At 40.6% G+C, this 13,230-nt stretch overlaps 1 protein-coding gene across 3 annotated transcripts in view; it reads left to right on the top strand.

The window, feature by feature from the left end:
• cetn3 (centrin 3) overlaps positions 1–12,779 on the top strand; it is a 43,858-nt gene extending 31,079 nt beyond the window's left edge. For all 3 annotated transcript variants that reach the window (XM_072582862.1, XM_072582863.1, XM_072582865.1), the window contains exons 4-5: positions 833–1,024; positions 12,386–12,779. In XM_072582862.1, coding sequence (XP_072438963.1) covers positions 833–1,024; positions 12,386–12,429 — 236 coding nt within the window. In that variant the 3' untranslated portion in view covers positions 12,430–12,779. The remainder of the gene's footprint in view (positions 1–832; positions 1,025–12,385) is intronic.
• Positions 12,780–13,230: the final 451 nt, after the last annotated feature.

Below are 13,230 nucleotides of genomic sequence, written 5' to 3'. Positions count from 1 at the left end.
TTGGACATGCTAGGATGTTTTTCTTTATAGCTTAGGAAACTGATGGGGAATCTTGAAGTGTATAAGATCATGAGAGGCAAGGGTAGGTTGAATGCCTTGTCTTTTTTTTTTCCAGCGTTGGGAAATCCAGGATTAGAGGGCATCAGTTTAAGGTAAGAGGGAAAGAAAAAATGGGTACCTGCTGGACAACTTTCTTTTAAGAGGGTGGTACACATGTGGAATGAACTGCCAGCAGAAGTGGCTGAGGTGGGTACATTAACAACATTTAAAAGGCATTTGGACAAATACATGGATAGGAAAGTTTTTAGAAGGATATGGGCCAAGTGCAGGGAAACTGAGTTAGCGTGGATGGACATTTTGCTCAGCATGGACCAGTTTGGGCCGAAGGACCTGTCTCTGTGCTGTTGGACTCTGACTCTTGTATTATCATGACCTCCGTTGTCCAAGTAGTCAGTTGAGGCACGAGTGAAAAGGGTCTCTGCTGCAAGTTTTATTTAAGTAATTTATGCTGAAAATGAAGTAATAAAAGTGATGAGCAATATGTTAATGTGTGTTTCCACATTGATTATGTGGACCTCTTGATCAACTGGCACACTCCTGGTCCCATAGGCGCCAGTTAATAAAAAGCTTGCTCTACTTTGACATCAATTAAAATAGATTACATTGGATTCTACTGTTTTTAATTAGAGGTCTCTCAATAATAACTTTTATCATGATGATCTGTTAAATTTATTTTCAACCTGCAAGCCCGGATTTAACATATTACATTTCTCAATTTTTTAGTGCATTTTATTAAATATACTATTTTGCAATTGTTTTGGTTTCTGATTAGTGACTGACTGGATTTTGGATAGAGATCCACAAGAAGAGATTCTGAAAGCATTCAAACTGTTCGATGATGACGACTCTGGTAAAATTAATCTTCGAAATTTACGCCGTGTTGCAAGGGAGCTTGGTGAAAACATGACTGATGAAGAGCTGCGTGCAATGATTGATGAATTTGATAAAGATGGAGATGGAGAAAGTAAGTGAATTAACATTAGCATGCAGTCACCTCCTATCTATTTTACCTATACAGAGAATTTTAATCTAAAAGGCAGGCGTAAATAATTTTACCCTCTTTACCTTGCTGAGATAATTCTCATCAGTCTTAAGCAAGTTTTTTTTTTAATTTCTATGTTCAACTACAACAGGAAGTATCTTTCTTTCTTGCACTTTGTCATGACCTCTCAGGATCTTCTGTTTCAATCAAGGTACCCCTCGCTCTTCTGAATTCCAACAAATACAGACCTAGTGTCTGAGAAGTGTCCCGTTTCCCATAAACCTCTTACACAGACCTTGTGAAATTGACATGTTTGACCTCTTCCCATGATATTGTGAAATAAACAATGACCGTCCAGCACTGATTAGTCATAACCTCTCCACTCAGCTACAGGTGTACAGTATACAGTTTATTAAGGGTTACAAATGGCTGATTGTTGATTACAGAACAATGCAGACTAACTACGATAGATAGGCTAAGAATACTAGGAGTACTGCAGATGCTGGAGATTGTAGTCAAGATTAGAGTAGTGCTGGAAAAACACAGCATGTCAGCAGCATCCAAGGAGCAGGAGAATTGACATTTCGGGCAAAAGCCTTCATCAGGAATAAGGCTGGGAGCCTCTGGGATGGAGAGATAAATGGGGGTGGGGGTTCTGGGGCTGGGGAGAAGGTAGCTTAGGGTGCAATAGGTAGATGGGGATGGGGGTAAAGGTCAGAGGGGAGGGTGGAGAGGATAGGTGGGAAGGAAGATTGACAGGTGGGACAGGTCATGAGGACGGTGCTGAGCTGGAAGGTTGGAACTCTGGTAATGTGGGGGGAGGGGAAATTAGGAAACTGGTGAAGTCCACGTTGATACCATGGGGTTGAAGGATTCCGAGGCGGAAGATGAGACGTTCTTCCTCCAGGTGACCTTACCACCCGACACCTGGAGGAGAATCCCTCCTCTTCTGCCTCAGAACCCTTCAACCCCATGGCATCAAACAGATTTCACCAGTTTCCTCATTTCCCCTGGTGTTGTGCGATTTTTAACTTTGCGGAAGTACAGTAGCATTGTCAGTGAGAAAATCTAATTAGCAAGTCGTTTAACTAACATATTTCCTCCGGTCAGGAAAATTGCTGTTCACAGTCAATTCCTGCTAGCTGTCAGCAATTTAGCTGACATGTCTCCTCTAGTCAGGGAACATGGCTTCCACACTCAAAATGGTTTCCCTTGATTTCTATTGAATTTCGTTTTGTTTAAGAACATAAGAACTAGGAGCAGGAATAGGCTATCTGGCCATTTTGAGCTTTCTGGGCCATTCAATAAGATCATGGCTGATCTTTTTGTGGCCTCAGCTCCACTTATGCCTTCTCGCCATAATCCTTAATTCCTTAACTGTTCAAGAAATTATCTAATATAGTTTTAAAAAATTTAATTTGGAAACCTCTACTTCACTGGACAGGGAATTCCATAGATTCATAACCCTCTGGGTGAAAAAGTTCTTTCTCAGTTCAGTCCTAAATCTGCACCCCCTAATTTTGAGGCTATGCCCTCTTGTCCTACTTTCACCTGCCAGTGGAAACCTCTTCTTGATTTCTATCTTATTTGTTCCCTTCATAATTTTGTGTTTCTATAAGATTCCCCCCTCATTCTTCTAAATTCCAGTGAGTACATTTCCAGTCTACTCAGTCTTTCCTCATAAGCCAACCCCCTCAACTCCAGAATTAATGTAGTGAACCACCTCTGCATCCCTTCTGGTGCCTGTACATCCTTTCTCAAGTAAGGAGACGAAAACTGCACGTAGTACTCCAGCTGTGGCTTCACCAGCATCCGATATAGCTCAACATAACCTCCGCTTTCATACTTAGTCCCTTTTGCAATGAAGGCCAACATTCCATTTACCTGTTGCACCTGCAGACCAACCTTCTGTAATTCATGCACAAGGGCACCCAGGTCCCTCTGCACAGCAGCGTGCTGCAATTTCTTACCATTTAAGTAATTGTCCTTTTTGCTGTTATCCCCCTACTGAAATGGGTGACTTCACATTTATTAACATTGCACTCCATCTGCCTGACCTTTGCCCACTCACATAGACTATCAGTGCTCTTTTGTAAAGTTTCACAGTGCTCTGCATACTTTACCTCTCATGTTCATATTATCCGCAAACTTTGACATACTACATGTGGTCCCCAAGTCCAAATCATCGATGTAAGTTGCGCATAATTGCGGTGCCAACAGTGATCCCTGAGGCACATCACTAGTCACTAGAAGAGCACTCATTTATTCCCTTTTTTTTGCTTCCTGTTGGTTAACCAATCCTCTACCCAGTCTAATACACTGCCTGTAATGCCAATCATCTATCTTATGCAGCAGCCTTTTGTGCAGCACCTTGTCAAATGCCTTTTTGGAAATCTAGATACACCATATCTACTGGTTTCCCATTGTCTGCAGTTTAGTAATGTCTTCATAGAATTCTAAAAGATTAATTAAGCATGACCTGCCCTTCATGAACTGGTGCTGCATCTGCCCAGTGGGGCAATTTCTATCTAGACAGTTTGCTATTTTTTTCATTGATAATAGACCCAAGCATTTTCCCTATTACAGAAGTTAAGCTAACTGGTCTATAATTCCCTATCTTTTATCTACCTTCCTTTGGAAAACAGCAAATATGATGTCACTGTTTAAAATCTGCTGGGACTGCCCCAATGTCTAGTGAAGTTAGTCTCAGTGACACTAGGTCAGATGCTGCTTGTTGCTAAGGTTAGTCATACTCTAACCACGTTGGCCAAAACAGATAAGAGTTGAACTCCAATGTTATAATGAAATTAGCTCAAAAGCCCTTGTAGAACACATTGCGTGCCAAGGAACAGACATGATTGTAGAACATAGAACATAGAAAAATACAGCACAGAACAGGACCTTTGGCCCACGATCTTGTGCCAAGGTTTAGTCCTAATGTGAAATATAGTAGCTTAACCTACGCACCCCTCAACTCACTGCTATCCATGTGCATGTCCAGCAGTCGCTTAAATGTCCCCAATAACTCTGCTTCCACTACCACAGCTGGCAACGCATTCCATGCATTCACAACTCTCTGTGTAAAGAACCTACCTCTGACGTCTCCTTTTTACCTTCCTTCTAATATCTTCAAACTATGACTGCTCGTACCAGTCAAACCTGCCCTGGGGAAACGTCTCTGGCTATTGACTCTATCTATCCCACACATTCTCTTGTATACCTCGATCAGGTCTCCTCTCTTCCTCCTTCTCTCCAGAGAGAAAAGTCCAGGCTTATTTAACCTTTCTTCATAAGGCAAGCCCTCCAGTCCAGGCAGTATCCTGGTAAACCTTCATTGTACCCTTTCCAAAGCCTTGGTATCTTTCCTATAGTAGGGCAACCAGAACTGGACACAATATTCCAAGTGTGGTCTCACCAGGGACTTGTAGAGCTGCAGCAAAGCCTCCTGGCTCTTAAACTCGATCCCCCTGTTAATGAAAGCCAAAACACCATATGCTTTCTTAACAACCCTATCCATTTGGGTGGCTACTTTGAGGGATTCTATGTACTTGCACACCAAGATCCCTCTGTTCCTCCACACTGTCAAGAATCCTGTCTTTAATCCTATATTCAGCATTCGAGTTCGACCTTCCAAAATGCATCACTTCGCATTTATCCAGGTTGAACTCCAGCTACCATTTCTCATCCCAGCTCTGCATCCTGTCTATTTAGTGCTGTAGCCTGCAGTTGCCCTCTGTACTATCGACGACACCTCAAACCTTTGTGTCATCAGCAAATTTATTCGCCCACCCCTCAACCACCTCATCCAAGTTATTTATAAAAGCTACAAAGAGCAGAAGCCCAAGAACGGAGTCCTGCTGGATCCCGTTCAACACTGACTTCCAGGCAGAATACTTTCCATCTACAATCATTCTGTCAGCCAGCCGATTCTGAATCCGGTTAGCCAAATCTCCCTGTATTCCATACTTCCTGACTTTATGAATGAGCCTACCATGGGGAACCTTATCAAATGCCTTGCTGAAGTCCGTATACACCACATCCACTGTTCGACCTTCGACCTATCTTGTCACCTCCTCAAAGAACTCAATAAGATTGAGTTGCCCCTCACAAAGCCATGCTGACTGCCTTTAACCACACTATGCTTTGCCAAATAGTCATCAATCCTACCCCTCAGAATTCTTTCCAAAACTTTGCTGACCACAGACATAAGACTACCTGGTCTGTAATTGCCAGGGATTTCCTTAATACCCTTCTTGAAAAGAGGAACAACATTCTCCTCCTTCCAATCCTCTGGTATTGTGTTGGTATCACTTGATACTATCAATGATGACTTCCATAATTTTGCTGATGATGAAAATTACACTGGCATTTCATGAGATTGGATTTATTTCGTTTTGTGTGGACTGAACATACCCTGGGCAATATTCCATATTGTTGAATATATGTCAGTGTTGTGGCTAATTTTGGAGTGCAACTCTCGAGTCTTGCTGTATCTACATGTTAGCTTTGTTTTCCAAACAAGAACACACGTTATTCAAAGTTTGTGAGAAGATTTGTAGCTCGTTGTTGTGGTTCTGTTTGCCGAGCTGGGAATTTGTGTTGCAGACATTTCGTCCCCTGTCTAGGTGACATCCTCAGTGCTTTGGAGCCTCCTGAGCACTTCTGTGATCTTTGCGCCGGCATTTGTAGTGGTTTGAATCTGTCGCTTCTGGTTGTCAGTTCCAGCTGTCTGTTGCAGTGGCTGGTATATTGGGTCCAGATCGATGTGCTTATAGATTGAATCTGTGGATGAGTGCCATGCCTCTAGGAATTCCCTGGCTGTTCTCGTGTTTGGCTTGTCCTATAATAGTAGTGTTGTCCCAGTCGAATTCATGTTGCTTGTCATCTGCGTGTGTGGCTACTAAGGATACCTGGTCGTGTCATTTCGTGGCTAGTTGATGTTCATGGATGCGGATCGTTAGCTGTCTTCCTGTTTGTCCTGTATAGTGTTTTGTGCAGTCCTTGCATGGGATTTTGTACACTACATTGGTTTTGCTCATGCTGGGTATCTGGTCCTTCGTTCTGGTGAGTTGTTGTCTGAGAGTGGCTGTTGGTTTGTGTGCTGTTATGAGTCCTAGTTGTCGCAGTAGTCTGGCTGTCAGTTTGAAAATGCTCCTGATGTCTGGTAGTGTAGCTAGTCCTTTGGGTTGTGGCATGTCCTCGTCACGTTGTCTTTCCATTGGGCATCTGTTGATGAAATTGCGCAGGTATTCATTTTTGGCGAATACATTGTATAGGTGTTCTTCCTCTTCTTTTTTGCAGTTCTGGTGTACTGCAGTGTGTTGTGGCCCTTTTGAATAGTGTCTTGATGCAACTTCTTTTGTGTGTGTTGGGGTGGTTGCTTTCGTAGTTCAGGACTTGGTCTGTGTGTGTGGCTTTCCTGTATACCTTTGTGGTGAATTCTCCGTTCAGTGTTCTCTGTACCATCACGTCTAGGAATGGGAGTTGGTTGTCCTTTTCTTCCTCTTTAGTGAATCGGATTCCTGTGAGTGTAGCGTTGATGATCCCGTGTGTGTTCTCTATTTCTGTGTTTTCAATGATTACAAAGGTGTCATCCACATATCTGACCCAGAGTTTGGGTTGAATTTGCGGTAAGACTGTTTGTTCTAATCTTTGCATTACCACTTCTGCTATGAGTCCAGAGATGGGTGAGCCCATGGGTGTGCCATTGTTTTGTTCATATATTTAGTTGTTGAATGTGAAGTGTGTTGTGAGGCACAGGTCCAGTAGTTTGAGTATGCCGTCTTTGTTGATAGGTTCAATGTCCTGTTGTCTGTTCTGTATGTCCAGCAGGTTCGCTATTGTTTCTCTGGCTAGGGTTTTGTCGATAGAGGTGAACAGTGCCGTTACATTGAATGACACCATGGTTTCTTCCTTGTCTATGTGTGTATTTCTGATGATGTCCAAGAATTCCTGTGTTGATTATATAGAGCGTCTGGATCCGCTTATCAGGTGTTTCGGTTTCTGCTGTAGTTTTTTTTTAGGTGTTTTTTAGGTGAGGGAGGAATCTGCTTTTCTGTTTTCCCACCAATAAGACCATAAGTAAAAGAGGCCAAATGACCTAATTCTGCTCATCAAGCCTGCTCTGCCATTTGATCATAGCAGATATTTGTTTCTCAGCCCCATTCTCCTATCTTCTCCCTGAAACCCTTGATCCTCTTACTAATTAAGAACCTATCTATCTGTTTTAAGTACATTCAGTGACTTGGTTTTTACAGTCTTCTGCGGCAAGGAGTTCATCAAATTAACCACCCTCTGCTTGAAGAAATTCCTCTTGTCAGTTCTAAAGGATTGTCCCTTCACCCTGAGGCTGTGCTTTCACATCCCAGTCTCTCCTACTAGCGGGAACATTATTTCCATGTCCACTTTATCCAAGCTTGCCATTATTCTGAGAGTTCTGTTGTGAGGAAAATCACCAGCCTCTGACTCAGAGTCGGGGATTCAATGACAGAGTTTATCGTACAAGGAAATACCAGAGCTCTGGGGAGCAAAAGACACCAACAGCACAGTGGTCAGCTGTGAGTCCTCTCTCTATCCAGAGCACATGTCAAGATACTTTTGTACATTTTGTAATACAATAGGTCTGTGATGAAATTACTGTCTGTGTGACATAGTTTGTTTATTGTAAAATTTGCAGAACTGTTTGTAGTTTTGGTGCAGTCATTGTCAGTTTCAGCGCAGACATTATCAATTTCAGCGTCTGCGCTGAAGTCCATTACTGTAGTAATGGGTGCTAATCGTTCTTCCTGAGAAGGACGATTACTGCAGCCCTGGCTATTAGCACTTTGTATTGAGTCCATATCAAACAGTTAGCATTTCTATCAAAGGTATTAGCTGGACCCAGACATTCGGCGGGCAGTATACGCTACTAATGAGCATTCTCTCCCCCACCTGCCTTAAACTAATCAACTAAGTTGTGAGTGCATTGTGCTGGCATTCTGGTAGCCCCATGCAGTGTCTGTGCTTGCTTTGCTGTCTCTCTCCATATTGTGGTCTGGAGGCCATCTTGTGTGTCAAGCAGCCAATTTATGGCTCAGCGGCTATCTTGTGTGGCCGTCTGCCTAGTTGAAAGTGAGGACTGCAAATGCTGGAGATCAGAGTCAAGGTTAGAGTGGTGCTGGAAAAAGCACAGCAGGTCAAGCAGCATCTGAGGAGCAGGAAAATCGATGTTTTGGGCAAAATCCCTTCATTAGGAACTCCTTATTCTTCTAAGTTCCAGTGGGTATTCATGAAAAGGGCTTTTGCCTGAAACATAGATTTTCCTACTCCTCAGATGCTGCCTGACCTGCTGTGCTTTTTCAGCATCACTCTAATCTTGACTCTGACCTCCAACATCTGCAGTCCTCCCTTTTGCCTCCCTTTTGATTTTAACCATATTGCCAATCTTGTTGCAAGCACGTTTGCCTAGTGTCATCCTGCCCCGTGCCATCTCCCACTTCAGTGCTAATGAAATCCCCCTTATCTTTCTAAACTGCATTGAGCCCAAACCAAGAGTTTTCAATTGCTCTTCCTGTGACAAGCCCTTGATCCCCAGATCATTCTTGTAAACCTCCTCTGGTCCTCCTGCAACACAAGCACGTCCATCCTTGAGACCAAAACTGCTCACGATATTCCAAGTACAATCTGACACAAATGTTATATAGCTTCAGCAGTACCTCCCTGCTCTTGTATTCTAGCCCTCCACAAATAAATGCGAACCTTGCATTCCCTTCCCAACTGCCAACTGAATCTGCATGTTAACCTTAAGAGAATTCTGAACTACGATCCCCAAGTCCCTCTTGTGCATCAGATTTATGAAGCCTTTCCTCCTTTTTAAAAAATTGTCTGTCTCTCCTTATTAACAAATTGTAAAACTTCACACTTTTCCCCTTTATTATATTCCATCTTCCACAGTTTGCCCATTCTCCTGACTTGTCCAAGTCCTCCTACACTTCCCACTTCTTCAGTGCTATCTACCCCTCCAACTATTTTTGTTATCTGAAAACGTAGCAACAATGTCCTCCGTTCCTTCATCCAGATTGCACATATATAATGTGAATGGTCCCAACACTGACCCCTGAGGAACTCCACACATTACTGGCACTTATTCTGCAAAAAGACCCTTTTTTCCCCCACTCTGCCTTCTGCTAGTCAGCCAATCCTGTATCCATGCCAATACCTTGCCCCTAACACTATGGCCACTTATCTTTGCAGCTTCCTTTGCGGCACCTTGTCAAAGGCCTTCTTGAAGTTATTAATGTAGATTTTAAATAGACTCTACGTCAACCCACTGGGTTGCAGTCTGCCAACTTGAAAATGACTACTTTATTCTGCATTCTCTGTTCACTGAATCCAAATACATGTTATTATAACGTCCCATATATTGTGCATTACAGCAGCTGCTTTCTAACATGTCATTCTGAATGGTTTTGAAAATCCACATATGCTCTAACTGCTGATTTTAATCCTTTAATATTTTACCAGTTGCAATATCACACAAATTAATGGATTTATTAAAGTAGTTTCTCTGTTCTTTTAATGCATGTAATCTCTACTAATTCATATTGTGATTTTTCTTTTTTTTATTGCTCTGATATTGTATATTTTCTTAACGTCTTTTAGCATCCTGTTTAAATTTCCTCCTTTCTTGAATAACAGGTATATGTTTCCTGCTTTAATCCAAGGGGACTGTTCTAAAATTTGGGAAATTGTAGATGGTCAAAACCAGTACATCTTTAATTTTTTTGTAGTCCTATATTTTATTCCAAAAACAGTTTCTAAATCATTGGATATACAGAATTTTCACTTTTAGTCACCTTAAAGTAATATTTAGTAAATTTCTCATTTTTACCAAAGCCTTGGTTCCCCACTTTTATTTCATCTTCTAGTACAAAGTATTTAATGCTTCTTCCATTTCATTTTCTCATTTCTAATATCTTGTTTCTAATCTTGCTAGAAAACGTTTGACAGATTTGTCAGTGTATTGCACTCGCTTCATATTTTTTTATTTTGCCTATTGGGTTTGTTTTGCTAAATTCTAAAATCTTCACGGTCCCTAAGCTAACAAAGGAAAAGGCTTAGGTAAAGGTAATTCATTACATTATATGTTTTGGGTTGTGATTTAAGTTAAAATTCCAATATTTATTTATTTCAGAAACAGAAATTGCTGGAAAGACTCCGCAGTCTGGCAACATCTGTGGAGAGAAATTAGAGATAATGTTTCTGGTCCAGTCACCCTTCTGAGGAATGTATCTGATGTGCTGGAGTATGTTAGAAACAGGGCACTTCAATTAATAGATTACCACCGTACTTTGACAGTTTATTCGGCAAGTTTACTTTGTGAAACACTTAGATTGCTAAACCCTTTCAAAGCTATTCTGCTTGCTCTGACAGCAAGTGTATATCTTGCGGTCAGCACTACAGCCTCATAGCACCAGGGACCCAGGTTCGATTCCAGCCTTGGGCAACTGTCTGTGTGGAGTTTACACATTCTCCCCTTGTCTGCATGGGTTTCCTCCCACAGTCTGAAAGATGTGCAGATCAGGTGAATTGGCCATGTTAAATTATCTATAGTGATAAATGCATCAGTCAGGAGTAAATGTAGGGAAATGAGTCTGGGTGGGTTACTCTTTGGAGGGTTGGTGTGGACTTGTTGGGCCGAAGGGCCTGTTTCTACACTGTAGGGAATCTAATCTAATGTGTTTTGATTGTCTGAAGTATGCAATGTATTTATGTACATTTTATTTCATTTAATATTGCATGTGGTATTTTTTAATGTGGCAAATGCAGCTACCTGGTTGCCCAGCATTTGGTGAAAATGTAGCAAAATCCTATTGGGCAAATCTGCTGTGGATGATTTGTTGTCAGGCCAATATGTAAAACTGTCTTGAGCATATTCCTGACCCTCACTATTGTTGCAAATTTGGTCTGCCCAGTATTTATAAAAATTGAAGTCCTTCAGGACTACTGTGCACCAAAAGATTTGACAACTAAGCAAATGGGGGAGGGTGGAGGGGCAAATAACTTTTAAATTTTCCTAAACAGCAATCCCTAATTATAGACTTTGCAGCCTGTAGAAACAACCTCTAGCTTCTTTCTTGGCAAACTCCATAACTTTTTCATTTGTTCCAATAAGTTCATACCACACTTTGCTCCTGTTAACTCCACACAATTTTAGATCCATTTTAGCCATCTGTTCTCGTAAATAAACTGACTCCTGTGCTAGCCAGAGTCTCCATTGCAACTTTTCTCAGTCAAGTGTTTCCTCATCTCCTTGGGGATGAGCTCTGTATAATTGCAACAATACCTTTTTTAATTTATTCTCCAATCTGCGTTGAAAGAAAAATGTTATGCAAGCTCTGAGTTATGTGCTGTCCCTATGTTAACTCCTTACTTAGAACAAAGACAACAAATCCCTTTGAATTCTAAAATTTGCTAGTGCCTTTCACCTTTTCAGATTCTGCCTTTCTGTTTTTATCTACCAAAATGTTTAATTTCATTCTTCCTTGTAACTGTTTAGGCTGTCAAGGTTACAGCTAGCTCTGATTTAAGAGATTGATAATCTACGATGAAATTTTGGCGCCAGCTTCAACACTGGAGTGCTACAAAGGACAATCAGGACACTTTGAGGATGTATCACCATGCATTTGGTCTGAAGGACAAAGGATTTGCTGATCCAGCAAATCCTATGTTTTAATTTTGTTCTTAATTCTCATCTGAATTTGAGCTCTTCTTCCATTTTGTCCTTTGCAAATGTTCCAATCCAGAGGTTTTTGGTTGGTTTTGTTTAACTTGCTGTATGTATTGGGCCAATTTGAGCCAAACAAATGTTAAGCAAATAAGAAAAAGAGTCGCATAATAAGTGAAGTAAGGAAGTGGAACACCATAAATAAATGCCTGCCTATGACTTCCCCATTGTAGCTCAGTAATTTGGCTAAATACGTAGCTGATACCTTGGAATTTTGTGTAATTCAGTTCCCGAAGAGTTCAGGAGCTCAATTACATATGTTGAGCAAGAGTCTGCATCATTTGAGCTCAGATGAAATTTTAGTAAGCTATGCTGGAACAGTTGTATTTTGATCAATTCAAAGTTGAAATAAAATGAATGATTCCTATTCTATCTAGTAGTCTTGTAATGGAGTATTGTGCCTAAAAAGTTGTGAAATGTAATAGTATACATCAGCATGATCATTGGAGTCTCCAAATAACGTGAGCAGAGTTCTGACAATCAAATAAAACATTTAGTAGCTGGGTTAATGTTGTTTAAATGAATTAATGTTGAAACCTTTCTCATCAAATGTTGTAATGTTTTTTTATTTTCCATAGTTAACCAGGAAGAATTCATTGCTATTATGACTGGAGACATCTGACCTTCATGAAAAAGATTACAGGAATATTGAACAAGTGATAGATGACTTTTTTTTGTTGTCTCTGTCCAAGCACTGCATGAGGAAAAAGAACCAAAAGAATACCTTAGGATTTCTACAGTACCATCGAAAACCAATCAAATGTACTTAAACTCTTGTCATTATTCCCAGATTATTTAATCACAGTTTTGTATTTGTTCTTTTGTTTCAAAACTCTATAAAATAATAAGTAATTTTATTGTTGGCATTTACTTAGTGTAATTTTTATACTTTTTGGATACATTTTCAATGTTTATATTATTGTCACAGTGGAGTGTACCAGGTAGTCTTTAATAAAATATGCATTACATGTACCTTCTTAAATGTTTGCCATTTATACATTTTTTTTTATATATAAGGCTGGAAAGTGTTGTCACTTGTCATTGCTGCCAAACATTCTAGGTTGCTATTAGCAAAGCTGGGTTTTTTTTTATCTTGTCTGACATGTCACCCTGAAGCTCAAAACATTAATAATTTTCAGAATAAAATTACCAATTAAAGCATCCAAACCTGAATTAAGGCAGTCATTGCATTTCACGTTTTTTTTTTGCAAACTACTAGTCCGTATCCTAAATAAATTCATTAGAAGCAGGAGAAAGCCACACGGCGTTTGAGACCACACTGCTGTTTATGGCTGAACTGAAGTTGCCTTACTGCTACTTCCATGCCTGCCTTACCCATAACTTTGGACTCCTTTTAACATTCAAAAACATAGCTGAATAATTTCAAGGTAGAGTTAATAACCTTCCCTCGAATGTTCTATGT

The sequence above is a fragment of the Chiloscyllium punctatum genome, chromosome 2, assembly GCF_047496795.1.
Source record: "Chiloscyllium punctatum isolate Juve2018m chromosome 2, sChiPun1.3, whole genome shotgun sequence".
Classification (NCBI taxonomy): Eukaryota; Metazoa; Chordata; class Chondrichthyes; order Orectolobiformes; family Hemiscylliidae; genus Chiloscyllium; species Chiloscyllium punctatum.
This window is presented reverse-complemented; position numbering and strand designations above follow the sequence as displayed.